This window comes from Amborella trichopoda, chromosome 7 (assembly GCF_054954075.1).
Source record: "Amborella trichopoda isolate Santa Cruz 75 chromosome 7, AtrichopodaSantaCruz75HAP2 v2.0, whole genome shotgun sequence".
In the NCBI taxonomy this organism is placed as follows: domain Eukaryota; kingdom Viridiplantae; phylum Streptophyta; class Magnoliopsida; order Amborellales; family Amborellaceae; genus Amborella; species Amborella trichopoda.
Genome location: NC_142342.1, coordinates 39,467,945 through 39,484,087, shown reverse-complemented (window position 1 = coordinate 39,484,087; position 16,143 = coordinate 39,467,945). Strand labels below are relative to the sequence as shown.

Below are 16,143 nucleotides of genomic sequence, written 5' to 3'. Positions count from 1 at the left end.
ATTTCTCCATTTTTAAGATTTTTAAAAATTACAAAATATCAATGTTGCACCCTAGCCATTATGCCACTGCAGTCATGATACTTCTTGATTGTGATATTTGTATAAATCATAATATAGTCACTTTGCTACAAATGTGTTTTAAGTTTCAAGATCATTTATATTTTTTAATTTTGTACTTCAATTTCTTTTGAATTTTATTTATATCCAATATTATTTGTTTTAAAACATAATTCTTAATGGAAATCTCATTTTCTTCAAATAGTTTTTGACCAATTACCAAATTTCTTGTAACGAAGTTTTAAATACTTCAACTAAATTGTGATGTTTTTTTCTTAACGAGTAAGAGTTTTTTTAAAAAATAACTATATATTTTCTATTAACTCTTATACTTCTAAAGATAATGAATTTCAGAAAGTTCTGTGTGCAATATTTTCTAATATTTTGTTAAGCGTTTAAAATAAAATTTTTGTATACTAAAAGAAAAAATAATACTAGTTCTAAAGTTTTTTTAAATTATTGATTCTAAATTTTCATGGTTTTTAATTATTTAACATGATATATGTAAGGCGTAGTTTGCACGAGGCTGAATTTTTATCTATAGGGTGTAGTTTGCACAAGGCTAGAACATTAAACAATCAAGTAAGATGCACCTCCAATTTTGGTGATGAAAATTCTTAGGAGAATCTATTTTCATCTCTAATTATAAAATTTTGAGCTCCAAAAATTGTTCAAATAAAACATATCTATAAGCACATTAAAATCTTGAAAATTGGCAATCCATATAATATGTTGCAAGATGTATTATTTTTCAGACTTCAAAACTTTTTTTTTTTTTTTAATATATCCATACACTTCGATGTCTAGATGATCAATCAGATGGTTTTGACATCAAAGCAGCCTTCGATTTTGAAGTGCAACTTAATTCTTTCAACCTCATAATATAAGGTTGTGGCCCTAAATAATCAAATTAAAGTGCACTTAAAAGCCTCAATTCGATTATCTTAACCTCAAAATGTATAGACATGAGAAAAAATAGATTTTAGGTCTTAGAAATAATACATCTTGTGATGAATTATCTAAGCCATCAATTTTTAATATTTTTAAGTGTTTATAGATCTGTTCAATCTGCACTATTGTTTAGGGCCGCACCTTATATAAACTTTTTTATATAAGGTTGAAAGAATTAAGGTGCATTTCAAAAATTAAATCTTCAAAGGCTATTTTGATGTTAAAAACCATTTGATTGATCATCTAGATATTGAAATGTATGGATATTAAAAAAAAGGTTCTTAAGTACAAAAAATACTACATCTTACACTTTCGATATCTCGAATCGATAATCCAGGAAAATAAAGAAATTGAGGAAGACATCACGCATAGAATTATAGCTGAGTTGGCAAAGTAGAGATGTACAATCGGAGTTTTATGTGGGCTAGCTATGTGCAACACAAACCGAAAACAACACCGGTTAGAATATAGAAGTTGATTCAAGTAGAAAGCTAAAAATGGCAAGGGATATGGCCAAAAGAACAAGGTTGAAGTTACGATCATTGATAGAGCTGAATGGTAGACCATAATTTATGTGGCCAACTCCTAATAATTAGAAAAAAACTTTGATGATGATTGATATGAAATAAAATTTTATAATTAGAGATGACAATAAATTTGCAAGCCATCACAAAAACCTTCGATACTAAACAACACATTTTGGCTCTATTAGAAGGTCCGCCTTACTTTGATTATTTAGGGCCTCCGCTTTATACAAATCACAAGTTATTGTATATGTATCTATGCAGGGGCACACTTTTGCGTGGGGCTAGCCCGCACAACTTGTCCACCGTCCAATCAAATTGGATGGCGGTCATTGCAAGATTTCAGTCCAACCACAAAACAATTATTTTTACGTAATCACGGTTTCTATAACTCCATGTGAAATTAATTTCCTCTTAAAAATCTGTTTTTGAAATGGATTTTTTGACCCAATTTTTTGGACATATAATTTATAACAGGGAGATCACCATATAGAAAAATAAGTAAATTTAAAAATAAAAAATAATAGTTTTAAGAAGTCAAGTCCATCTCTAATTGTGCACGCTTTGTACCTCCGGGTCGCAAATGTAGAAATCCGTCCCCCGACGCATGGAGTAATTTTCCTTATCTCCTATTATTTCCGTATATTGTTGAATTATGCCAGACGCGCGAGCTGGTTACCGGGGAAATCATCCACTATATATACTCAATCTTATTGTCTTATTTTGCAGTTTCAGTCTCTTGTACAGTACGGTTCTAGAGAGAGAGAGATCATCCATGCATCAAGCGTTCTAGAGAGAGAGATTTTGGTACCTCTGCGCTCTTGTGTGGTAAAAGATTGACCCATTTTATTTGTTTTTTTGATTTTTTTTCGTTGTTTTATTTACTAGGGCCAAATATTTGGAATTTTTCGTTGTTTTCTTTTCTATGGCTAAATATTTGAAATTTTGTTTTCGTGATAAAGGTGACGACAGTGTTCCAAAAAAATTTCTGGCCTCTAGATCTAATTTTTTGATAGGTTTTAAATGAACCTAAAACTGATTATTTCTAAAATAATCTAAAAAATGGCTGTCCGCTTTGATATATTTGGATTCTTTGTTGATGTTTAATTTCTTTTTGAAGGTATGGGTTTTTATGTGATCCACGTTTTCTTAGCGGTTAATGGAATTCTAGGGTTGTTTCAGAATGAAAGGAGTGGTGTCTCTTACCAAGTTTTGTCTTCTTATTTATGTGTCGATTCTGATTTAATACAGCTTCTTGGTTGTGTGATCATGAACGAATTTACATGTTTTGTGAATGTCTTATGGGTCTGCGCATTTATTGTTTATTTTCTCTTACAGTGTACAAATTTCAATTTATGTGTTTTTGTTCTATTGGTCTTCAAATTCTAGCATTTATATCATGAATTGATTAATTCGTTCACCTTTACTTAGTTCTTCTTGTTGATCAGATGGAGAGATCCTTTATTCATTGTGATATTCTGCAAGTATTTAAATGAAATAAATTGTTTGAAAATTGGTTAAAATCTCATTGTTTCTATATGGTTTAGGTATTTTAGGCTTACTTATAGTTACATAACCCAGACTTCCTTCATAATCAAGGGCTTTATGTCAGGTGAAAGATTGAATTTCAATTCAATGTGAACTGTAGTTTGTTGCCTCTGATGATCAGAATAAGTTTTAGACAATATTTGGAAACCCTAGAAATACATCTGTGTTTTTGTTGCCAGTGGAACGCTAGGTTTCCATGGGAATTACTCTTTTTATTTTTTTGAGAGAGAAGTCGAGATAGTCCTTTTTTTTTTTTGAGAGAGAGAGGGTTCCTTTTGAGAAGTATGGGTTTACTATTGTTGACATTTTATTGAATAAATGTTGATTTTTTTTTCCCATAATACAATTGAGGGGTTAGTGCAGCTTAATGATGTTGCGTGATCTGATTCTCTAGGGACCCATAAGACAAGGTAGTCTATAATGGACACTGGAGGAAGCTCTCTTCCTTCAGGCCCTGACGGGGTGAAGCGAAAGGTCTCGTATTTCTATGACCCAGAGGTCGGGAACTATTATTATGGTCAAGGTCACCCCATGAAGCCCCATCGAATCCGTATGACCCATGCCCTTTTGGCTCATTATGGCCTCCTCCACCAAATGCAAGTTCTCAAGCCCTTCCCTTCTAGGGATAGGGATTTATGCAAGTTCCATGCTGATGATTATGTTGCTTTTTTGAGGGGTATAACTCCTGAAACTCAACAAGATCATATGAAGGCATTAAAGAGGTTCAACGTGGGAGAAGATTGCCCGGTTTTTGATGGTCTTTACTCTTTTTGTCAAACTTATGCTGGTGGATCAGTTGGGGGTGCTGTGAAATTGAACCATAGGCTCTGTGATATTGCCATCAATTGGGCTGGGGGCCTTCACCATGCCAAAAAGTGTGAGGCTTCAGGGTTTTGTTATGTGAATGATATTGTGTTGGCAATTTTGGAACTATTGAAGCAGCATGAGGTTAGTACCAAATAGGTGAATCATAGTTTTGATTGGACTCAATTCTTTATGTGATCGTTCTTTTTTGTTATTAATCGTCTTTTATGCAATTGTTGTTGTGAGGCTCTTTTTCCTTTGAAATTTTGAATATGTGTTTGTTTTTGTATAACCTTCTTTTTTTATTTGTTGTCATTGCACTGGCACTCTCAGCTTGATCTCTTAAAAGTTTGTTTCTGATCTCGTTATCCTCCTTTTTCGTTTTCTTTTTCAAATTCATTTTCTCATTCTTTTTATGTTTTGTTTTGTGTTCATCTTGTTGGTCATGGCGTTATTATCTATGATTTTCCTCCAATTGGGGCCAACTTTTGTCATTATTAAATTGACATCCGCCCACACACACACATTGGGTGGGTAAGCGAGGTCCCATACCCATAACCTTGAGGTCGCAATGACAAGTGTCTTCCAATTGAGCTACCGGCTTGAAAATGAATGAAATTCATATATTTTCATGATCCAAATTTACATTGCTTCCTTATTGATTTTCTTAGTAGGTTTTTTGTATGTAATTCTTGGAATGTTGGTAGACATTTAGCTGCTTGTAGCTTGCATGAGTTTAATCACAATTTTGTTTTGGAATTCAGATTAGATCGATTAAATCACTTTTCTAACCTATCATAAAGTACTAATTATGTTCATGGGAATGAAGTTTTAATTATATCACTAAGCATGAATTCTGTCACAAATTTTCATACTGTCTCATCAATGGGTGCAAAACCTTGTTCACATGGTTGTGTGGTTGGGCCACAAAGACAATATTATTTTATAATTCATCTATCAAAAACCAAAAGCATTATTTAACTCTGGAATTGATTCAACGATTCGAGCATGGCCCTTTTAAGACAAAGTTTCCCTCATTTTGAAGCATATGCAATGCAAGAGACATTGGCTGTTATTTCTTTTACTTGAATGGATGTGCATCTGGAGTATATCTGATCTCAAACCTTTGAATACGATTCTCACAAGCTTCTTTTGTAGATATGTTGGATGTCTGTTAAGCCAGACATTTGATCTCAAAAGTTTCTAACTTGAGTGAAATGTACAGCAATAGTCAAATTTAGCATGGACTCTGTGATCTTTTACACAATAGCTTAGTTCCCACCATGTTACTGAATTGCCTATCATAGTAATCTGTGATTGCTATAGAGAGTTGTGTTCCTTGAAATGAATCATATCTCTTTAATAGTGTAATGTGTTAGAAATTGCAAAGAGTGAAACCTGGGATATCACCTAGGCCATGATTGTGTTCCAAGCCTAGCAGACTCAATAAGAGTTAGCCTAGTATAGTGAAAGAAAACCAGGACTCAGTCTGGTCTCTTATGACTCGTCCAAGACTCAATGACCTTCCAAAGCAAGTAGAAACTCTCATTTGATAGAAAAACAAGAGCTTATAAGTTATTGATTGTGTTAGGAATGGAAATATAATCGAACCACATCATACCAATAAAATTAGCTGTTAGGTTCTTTGTGCATAAAAGTGACATTTAGGTGGTTCTTGTCGGATTTCACACCAAGAAAATGTGGTTCTTATAGTGTTTATGTTGGAAGAAGCAGTTTCTAGTTCCGTCATTTCCATATCAGTACCTTGTGCCATGGGCATCTGCTATTTTATTTACCCCAAATAGTTGGGATAAGGCTCGGATGATGATGATGAAACATAATGGGAAGAAGTTGTAGAAGGAGTCCATGGTTATATGATGACTTGGTTGTTGCAAACTTTTCATTTCTCTAAGGCCTAGGGATGTTCTGGTAATTTTTCAGAAGTAGTTTCATAATTTCAGGGGCTATTCGCATGACAGTTAATTCTATTAGGAGTAGACTACCTTAACTAAAATTAATGCACTCTGCATAATATTATCTTGTTAGCTTTTTGGTACATACTCTATATTATGAATAATATAATTTAACTGTTATTTGATACTGTGGGCCATCACTTAAAGCTAATTACTAGTTTGGCAATTTTCAGCCAGATGTAAAGCTGCCTGTAAGTTCATCACAAATAAGTTATGATGGACATACCAAACAGCACGTTATTGAGTATCAAGTTTAATTTTATCGAAATAGTGAATTATCAATGATAATGAGTACATCCAAACGCGCCCTTACTTTATATTTCATATCATTTAGTTAAGCTTTAAGTCAAAGGCTGATATAATATGTAGTCTTTCATGTATTGTATTTGTTCCTTAGAACTGCCTTTTATATCTCAAATTTCAAACTGGTAGGACTCAGCTTAGTCCTGATCCAAGTGGTGTTGTGCAATTCCTGAGTCAGCTTGCTGAGTTTGAAACAATGATTGGGATTGAGCAGCCCAGATGAGGCGAGATCTTGTATGCTGTGCACATTAGGAGTACCTATAATACGAGGCTTCCAGCTCTTAGTCACCGGAATTGCCCAACCAAGGGGTCGATTCTGCTCTGGATTCTTGCTCCTCTGCGATTTTTAAACTTTGTAATCTCTATCCTTCTTACTAGGGGGTTGAGATCTTGAGTTGCAAGTGTCCAGATTCTCTAGAACTATAGTATAACACTATCGTATAGTATGAGAGTGTGGTATAATATAGTAGTGTAGTACAGCAGTATAAAGATTATAGTAGTGTGGTGTAGTATGATATTTTTTTTTGAAGTATAGTACATATTGTATTTGTATATAGTAGATTCAAATACATAGTATCATATAACATAGTACTGCAGTGTAGTGTAGCAGTTTGGTATTGTATATATTTCAGTCATATATACAATACTACTATACTAATTGAGTATTCTTGGGAACATTGATTTTAACCAGTTGGGGTTGGTTACGTTTGGATTGAGCTCCCCCACATACTTGGGATCGAGATACCTAGATTTCAGGGTATATAGACCTCGATCCCTATCATAAGGGGCTTCCTGCTTGTCATGATCTTGTGGTTGTGATCCCTATCTTGATCCTGATCCTGGTCTTGGATATTTTTCAACCCTGATCGCAACAACTATATCCAGCTTATGCTTTTTATTTGAGCATCGTTCTAATAAACCGAGATAGAGGGTTCACAACTTGATCTAAAAACTATGATTTTATCAGTCAACATAAAGTTTCAATTGGTATTTTTGCTTTCTTCTGCTCATTAGTTTTTGGTTATGGGAAATATAGGGAAAATCTAAGAAATTAGGAGCAACTAATGAGAACGTTTCAGTAGGCATTGTTAGCATATGTAATAGTTGAACGCCTGGCTGGTGTTCAAGGTTCAAGCCCTAGTGGGAGGGTTCTTCTATAGGCTCTGATACCATGTTAGGATCAGAATTACTTGTGCAGAATTTTTATCAAGGAAAAACAAGTTATTAGTCCCATATACCCTTGAACTAGTAGACATATTACATAAATAAAATAAAATAGAAAATAACATCTTAACATGTGTTTGCTTACATATATATGGCTTTACTAAGATACTATTGATTAACATTTGTTAGCCTCCACCAATATTTTTTTGGGACTCTTTGCATTCCATTGTGGTGATACTTAATTTTGTAAATTTGCCAAAAACAAGTTTGACACTGACATTTAAAGCACGGGTTTATGTCACTGGCTGATAAATCATAAGCCATTAGAGCTGATGTCATGGTATTAAACATGTCAGGTCGACACATACACCATGCTACACGTGTCATTTCAAACTTCCTGCTGCTAAATGACCAAAAATTCCCGAAATTGACTTGCAACAGGATACTAATTTTGGAAGTAGAAGCTAGCTTTCATCCATCTGTTATACACATATGTGTGCATGTGAATGCGACAACATAAATGTTGAACCCTCTAATATAACTTGAGGTTAACAATTTGTTTAAATTGGCCACTTCTAATTTTACAAAATTTGCAAAAATTTGTATGGTGAAAACTAGCTTCTAGTTTCCACAATTGCCATCTTGGAACTTTGTGCCGTCAGCATCTGCTGTTTATTTCCTTCTCAAATTGCAAAGATTTGATGTGTCATGTTTTGGTTTCTTGGATGCAATCAAGCACCATGTATTTAAACAATGAACTAGGCTTGGGACTTGGCCTGGTCACCAGCAAGTGAAGTACTCTGCCTGAGTACTTTCTTATAGCAATACAAATGTCAACATTTCTCAAAAAAGTACTCAGCCTGGTCCCTATCTAAGATGCTTTGTGCGAATCATTAGTCTGCTTGCTGATTTTCAAACAGTGATCAAGGATTGAGTGGCCCAGCGGGGAGAGATTTTGTATTTTTGTATACTGTGCACATAGGGAGCACTTATAATAGGTGGCTTTCCAGCTTATGCTTTTTTGTTGAGCATCATTTTAGTCAATCCTAGATAGGGTTCACAATTTAATCAAGAAACTACAATTAGATAAATAAACATAACGTTTTAATGGTATTTTTGCTGTCCATAGATTTTTAGTTATGGGAAATATAGGGAAAGTCTATAAAATTAGGGGATCAGAATTTTTCACTAGGCAGTGCTTGGTTGTCAAGATATGGTAAAGTTGATCCCCTGGTTGGTGTTTGAGCATAGTGTGAGGTTCTGATACCATGTCAGTATTAGAGTAACTTGTGCAGAATTTTTAATTGTGAAAAATAGGTGATTAATGCCATATTTGTACAACTGAGTGGTATAAAGTGCATAAACACGCCTGTACAATAAATATGGCAAAACTGCCCTTAAAATAATAATTGTATCACATAAAAAAACAAAGAAGGCAAGAATATACATCTAAACATGTGTTTACATATATAGAGTTTTACTAAGATACTATCGATTAAAGCTTTTTAGCCTCCACCAAGATCTCTCTGGACACTCCGCAATTCATTGTGGTGACATTTAAAGCATGGGTCTATGTCACTGTCTGACTAATCATAAGACATTGGAGCTGATGTCATGATATTAAACATGTAAGGCCAAGACAGACACCATGCTATATGTGTTATTTCTAACGGCCTGATGTCAAATGGCCAAAAACTCATTCAACAAGATAGTAATTTAATAATTTTAACAAATTATCTTTAATTCAAGTTATATTAGTGGGTCCAATATGTATGTTGTTATATGCACACACACCTAATAATAGTATCTTTAAGTGATTTTTGATGAGGCATTGGAACAAAATTTCTTGAATTAGAATGATCAGTGACAAGAAGATACTAAGAGGAATTCTTTAATTAAGTCTGTATCATTCATTTGTTTGTTTTCTTTCTCTTATCTCTCTCTTTTTCCACTTAACTTTTTCGCCTCTGAAATCCCCTAAACCATGTTACCATGTTTGTTGGCAGCGGGTTCTGTATGTTGATATTGACATCCACCATGGAGATGGTGTTGAGGAAGCCTTTTACACAACTGACAGGGTTATGACAGTTTCGTTCCATAAGTTTGGCGATTATTTCCCTGGGACAGGTGATATTCGTGATATTGGGTACGGAAAAGGGAAATATTACTCTTTGAATGTGCCTCTGGATGATGGAATTGATGATGACAGCTACCAATTCTTATTTAAGCCGATCATGGCCAAAGTTATGGAAGTTTTTCAACCGGGTGCCGTTGTTTTACAGTGCGGGGCTGACTCCCTATCAGGAGATCGACTAGGTTGCTTCAACCTATCCATCAAAGGCCATGCAGAGTGTGTGAGGTTCATGAGATCATTCAATGTGCCATTGCTCCTCCTCGGCGGCGGTGGGTACACCATTAGGAATGTGGCTAGATGCTGGTGTTATGAGGTATTGGTGGTTACTTTTATAGCTGCAAACAAATGGACTTTCGTTCTTTCCTTTTGCTTATAAAAAATCCTGTAGATAAATAATTTATAACTTACAGGGGTTTGCCTTTACTTATTTATTTTGCAATGGTTTTTCTTTTAATGAAAGAACCATGAACAATGAGGTAAAAATTGGTGGTGGAGTTCTTTCTTTAATGCATGAAAAATAAGGGTTTAAATTTCAAAGAATCTAATTCCATGTACTACATGTCTGTTCAGAGTGGTGATCATTTATCAGATTTTAAGCTACATCTCTTCACATGTATTAATTTTGAGATTTATCTCATCCAATTCATTACATCCCCATTTGGTTTGCAAACCACCTCAGTGTCAGCATTTTGAATTGAAATAACCCTAGCTTTGAAGTATTTTGGAATAATGTATAGAAATCCAACATGAGCTTTTTGGGAAGAATGCATATCATTTCAGGAAAATCATGTTAATTAATCAACTAATAGCATATATTAAATTTACTTGAACTTTCAATTGTTCTTTTTAAGAGGAATAATAAATGATGTTGCATTATTTGCTATTAGGAATTGTAAATTCATTTAGACCGCCATTTTGTTTTTAATAAAAGCAGATAAACCCTGAATTTCCTCAAGACCGAAATTAATTTGAAATTGTTTTAAGTGCCAAATGATAGGAAAATTATAACTCCGATTTCAACTAAAATTTCTATCTTTGCAATATCAAATAAATTAAACTAATGTTAAAAAATTGTGTAGTGGACAAATTACCAAAATGTCCTTGCTTTTCAGGGTTATAGAGCTGGAAAGGAGGCACTTTTGTCATTTTTTGAAAAGCCATTTAGAAGGTACCTAAGTGCAATGATTTTTGAAAATTAACCACTTTATTCTCAAATTAGTTGATTTAACCACCTTGTGGATTTTTTTGAAGAGGCTTGATCATTTTACTGATATTTTCCCTAAAATTTATGAAAATTTAAATTGTATCCAATGTTCAAAAAATCAACTCGGCCACAAGGTACTTGGGCGCCGAGGCGATTTACTCGGGCGAGTCCGAGTAACTCGCCGAGTCCAGCTCTTTTTTTAAAGAAAATGGAAAGAAAATAATAGTTATAAATATTATAAGCGCCACTTTTATCCATTGAATAGTAAACTGGAATGCCGGTTAGCTTCCCGTGTATAAATGGCTTTCTTCTCAAGAGGTCTCGTGTTCCATTCCTACGGGGGTTTTATTTTTTTAGAACTCCAAAAATAATGACACTTCTTAAAAGTGGCCTACAGTTGTGGGAATCGAACTCTGAGTGGGTTCACGGGGCTAAAATTTATTATGTAGTACTAACCGAAGAGGCTTCTTAGCACAGTTGTCTTAAAATTGAGGTATTTATATAATTGAACTAAAAAAAGCGTTGTACATCCTGCTCACCCAAAACTCGCCTCGCCCATAGGGTGAGGCCGAGTTACTCGGCCAAGTCTCGGAACACTGTTTTATCTTAAGTATTTCACTCCCAAAGAGTTAACGATCTCTCTCATTTTCCTGCCCATGCATTTGATGTGGCGGAATACTAGTATAGTTTCAGTAGTGCTAGCATTCTATGAAATGTCAACATACTAAATTGCATTTTCTAGTATAAACTATGGAGCTTTTTGAGGGCCAAATTGTTGTTAAATTTGTGAATTTTGTTTGTCCATTTTAAATATGCTACATTAAATTATTTTGGGACTTCGGTCTCATTTAAATCTGGTAGAATTTGGCACTGAGCGATTTACTTGCTCACTTAGGTGTATTTTTGGCATCTTTTTGCAAGGTAAAGTTTAATGGACAGAGCTATGGTATATTGGTACACTAAGGCTGTACCTCTATTGTCTGTGACCACTCTTGCATTGTTGTATATTAATTGTAGTGGACCCACAGGGACATTCACCAGGGTACTGTTATTTTGATGTGTTCATCAGTGGGAAAGAATGGTGGATGTAGCTTGGAGTACCATACGTCATTGTCCATTGGGCTTTGGGAGATTTACCTTTTCACAATTGAGGATGTCTTTTCTGGGGATACAATCATTCTAACCTCAAAGAAAGAATGATCTTAAAGTGTTTTTTTATCCAACCAAAGACTGGATGGTAGTGTAGAATGTTTAGGAGCCACCTAAACATGAGGAGATCGGTCCTACCCTCTGTCCTTCACCATCCATCTATTGATTGAATAGTGATGACACATATTTCTTTGGGTAGGCCATAGGGACTTGAACTTGGGATGTAATGTTTCATTCATCAACATCATAACCCGTAGTGCTTGAATCCTGGATGGTGATTAGTTATGACCAATGTTTTCTAACTCGTTTGGGCTTGACCTTGGCTTGAGGCGAATAACCTGGCCAAGTCCGAGCATACTCTGCTGAGTAGGGTATAGGGAACACCAAAGAATTATTTAAAATAAAATAAATTGTAAAAGTGAAACAAAACCAATGGCAGTACAAAAGATCCAAAAAAAGCCAAGAAATATATATAAAACATTGATTTAGAGAATATTGATTTATGGTTGTAGATATTTTAGAAATATTCAAAAAAAGAGGAAAATATAAAAAAGGGCACGTGACAAGGAAAACACACAAATTATTGTAAAAACGTCTAAATTACATACAATTTTTATACTTTGATTCCACATTTTTTCCCTAATTTTTACAATATCTTTTTAAATTTTTTAAGTGGCCCGAGTTACACCCAAATACTCAGCTCGGCAAGAAGCTGAGTCCGAATAACTTAGCTGAGTCCAAGCAGACTCAGCTGAGTTGTCAATCTTTGGTTATGACCATTTTATATGGTCATATTGATCTTGATATTGGTTTACGTTTCCATTTTTCCTGATCCTATGCTTGATACTACTTACTCACCATGCTTTTTCTTTTAATTTGGAGCAGACAGGAGTTGCCATTGGTGTGGAAGTTGATGATAAGATGCCCCAACATGAGTATTATGAGTATTTTGGACCTGACTATACTCTGCATGTTGCCCCGAGTAATATGGAAAACAAAAATTCACGGCAATTAGTTGAGAACATTAAAGTAAAGTCGCTTCAGAATCTCTCCAGGCTTCCACATGCCCCTAGTGTCCCATTTTATGAGCGGCCCCCTGATACTGAGCTTCCTGAGGTCTCTCTCTCTCTGCCCCCCCACCTCCTGCCTCCCTCCCTCTCTCCCCCTCCTCCCTCCCACTTCCCTCATCTCTCTCTCTCACTCTCTCTGTGTGCTCATGCAACCACCATGTTTATCATCATTGCTTGTATGGTCAATGCTTAGTATACTTCGTATGCCTTTGTGTGTGTGGTGTGCGTGTAAGCACCATGTTTAGTATTGGTTGTTTCTATGTTCAGTGCTATCATTAGCCTCTCTCTCTCCCTCCCTCTCTCTCTCTGCATGCTCATGCAAGCACCATGTTTAGCATTAATTCTTTGTATTGTCCAGTGTTTCAAAAAGCGCTAGGCGGCACCTAGGTGGTGGGGGGGTCCAGGCCGCCCAGCGCCTAGGTGGGCGTCCAGAACCTGGGCAGCTCACTATAGTTTTTGTTTTTTTGGGCTTTCTCTCTCTAAAATAGCCTCTAATGCCCCTTTAGTATTAAAAAAATGACCCAAAAATACCCTCAAGGAGCTGCATTTCCGCCCCTGGGTGGGGTGCATGCCCTGGGCAGCCGTCTAGGCGGGTTCAGGTGGGCGCCCAGGGATATCCGCCTAGGCATCCGCTCAAGCACTGGGCGGTCCGCTTTTTGAAACTATGGTATGGGCAATGCTATCATTAGTATACTTCATATGCCTTTGTGTATGTGTGTGTGCGTGCGTGCGCACGTGCTCAAGCGCCATTTTTAGCATTAATTGTTTGTATGGTCAGTGCAATCATTAGCATACTTCATATACATTGGGGTTTGTGTGTGTTTGTGTTGTGGCCTGTACAGATATGTTACTGACATTAGGAAAGTCACACTTCAAAGGCTTTCTGTTCCTTTATTAATGATATATGGTTTCATCTATCTATGTGTATATATACTCTAGTAAGAAATATAGTCAACTGGTTTTTGATGGTAGGGAGTTCAACTGTGATATTACAGGCAAGCTCTTGTTTTTTTGGAAAACCATTGGGAGTTCAGGAGTGTCGAAATTGATTTTTGAAGTCCAACAAAGCTAACAAATTATGTTATGTATAGGTTTAGGATGACAGATCTTAATTTTAAATTTAAAGCTAAAGATATTTACCAATTATTAGCTTACCAATCTGCTTGGATGGCATGTCATCCAGATGGGTTCCACGTTACTGTAAGAAATTGTTCTTTGCAATATTGTTTAGATCACAATCTTCAAAGTGTGTGTGTGTGTGAAACTCTGCATATTTGCATTTCGTGGGTGGGCTGGCATTCCTTAAATAACCAGTGGTTCAGCTCTTATACTTTGTGTATCTTGGAACTTTGACAAAACAGCACTGGATCATCTGAACTCAATATTGCTTTCTTCAGTTGTTTAATTGTGTGTTTTTGCTTTCCATATTTCCCAGGAAGATGATGACTACGACAGAAAAGAAGAGAGATTGGAAAGCGATCACTTGAATTTGGATACTGAAATGGGTGAATTGAAGCATTCAAATGAGGTTATTTGGTACCCTGACAGGAAGTCTATCCCATCCATCCAAAATATCCGACCAAAGAAAGCAATTGGAGAGGCTGAGCTAAAAGATGAGGTAATCTCTATTGCTTCCGAGCAGTTTTGTTTCAGTTGATTTGTGTGTGCATGACGGAAGCAGCCTACTTGCTTTTTATACCTACCAAGCATTTGTGGAACTGGGAGCCATTAGGTTTATACTACTTGAAAATGCCATGTTTTTAAAAGTTTGCTCATGTAAATTTATGAGCATAAAGATTTCCACTTGTTGTCTACGGGCTTGCAGAATCAGGATGATCGGAAGGAAGTGGTAGAGAATGTTAGATGCATGGATATTGAAACAGAAGAAAACCTTGGCTCAAAGGTGAATCTCTCTCTCTCTCTCTCTCACAAACATGCACACATGCATTAGGGTGGAGAACAGAATGGATCAGAACCCCCGAGATGTCTTAGAGACCAACCATACCATAAAAAAGTTCTCTTGTTTTCATATTTTGGCTTTCACTTTTCACACATTAGGGGTGAGACCGAATGGAATCATAACTCTGAAAATCTCTTAGAAACACACCCCATACCATGACAATTTTTCTTCTATGTTTTAATATTTCCACTTTCCTTTTCCAGTCTTCAGAACCTGTTCTCGTGGAGACTGACCAGCCAAGGAGCAATATCACTGAGCCATAGAATGGAAATAAGCCATCTGAACAACTTACCATTCCTTTCGTGAAGTCCTTAATAAAAGAGCTTCGCAGCCACGTGGAAATCTTTGACATGTTAACATGCTAATATGATATGCAATCTGTTTTTTGTAAAAAAATTAGCTGGCCTCTTTAACAACAAATTAAAATTTCAATTATACGGGCATGGAAAGCAGATCAAAGCCAAGTGTTTTGTTGTGCCGAACTTGTTAGCCATTTCCGATTGCCCAGAAAATATTTTGTATTTATAGAAGCTAAGTTCTTGTTACAGTTATGTATGCCCATCAAGGGATTATGATTATGTAAATTATACTCTGGTTTCCAGTCACAGTCACTTTCAGTTGAGCATTGTAGTATGATCAAAGTACTATATTTTTTTAAGGGATAGTGGGTGATGAGTGGCCCATCATCACCAATGGGTTGATTAAACGGTTAGAGATGCTTGTGACCATGTTTTCCATCATTGGTGGACGGTGATAGATGCACGTGATCATGGATTTTCTATGGTTTGGAACCTACTCCTGCGAAAATTAGATCTCCTATCTGACTCGTTCAAACAGAAACCTCTCCCTTGCAGGGCATTTTAGTTGGAACGGGAGAGAGGTTCCATTGAGAATACTTTCCTATGTTTGTTTCGTGGTGATTAGGAAAGCGCCTTGTTATGCATGTTAATGATGTTTTTAGTAAAATGCCTCAAATGTTTAGAAATATTTAACATAAAAAATTATGTACTTTATACTTTTGAACAAAATGGTGTTGCTGAATGAAAAAATCGTTATATTTTAGAGACTATAAGGGCTTTTATTTTATCTAGCTTTGTTCCAAAGTCTTTTTGAGCTGAAACAATTCAGAACAAAGTCTTTTTGAGCTGAAACAATTCAGATATCCACTTGATGAACGTTATGCATTTTTTATTTTACCTAGGTACTCTCTTTTGGGCGACTATTATCTCACTCACTTTACTCTATGCTTTGTGTTTTTTGTTGAACTTGTTATTTTTTTTTTGCTTGCATCTGAACGAGATA

General features: G+C 35.7%; 1 protein-coding gene across 1 annotated transcript; it reads left to right on the top strand.

The window, feature by feature from the left end:
- The first annotated feature begins 2,259 nt into the window (after positions 1-2,259).
- On the top strand, positions 2,260-15,547 carry HD1 (histone deacetylase 1). The gene is made up of 7 exons (XM_006827488.4): positions 2,260-2,360; positions 3,475-4,028; positions 9,331-9,771; positions 12,697-12,927; positions 14,317-14,499; positions 14,707-14,784; positions 15,045-15,547. Exons 2-7 carry the CDS (start codon positions 3,501-3,503, stop codon positions 15,102-15,104), a joined length of 1,521 nt encoding a protein of 506 aa, XP_006827551.1. The 5' UTR covers positions 2,260-2,360; positions 3,475-3,500; the 3' UTR covers positions 15,105-15,547.
- The last annotated feature ends 596 nt before the right edge of the window (positions 15,548-16,143 follow it).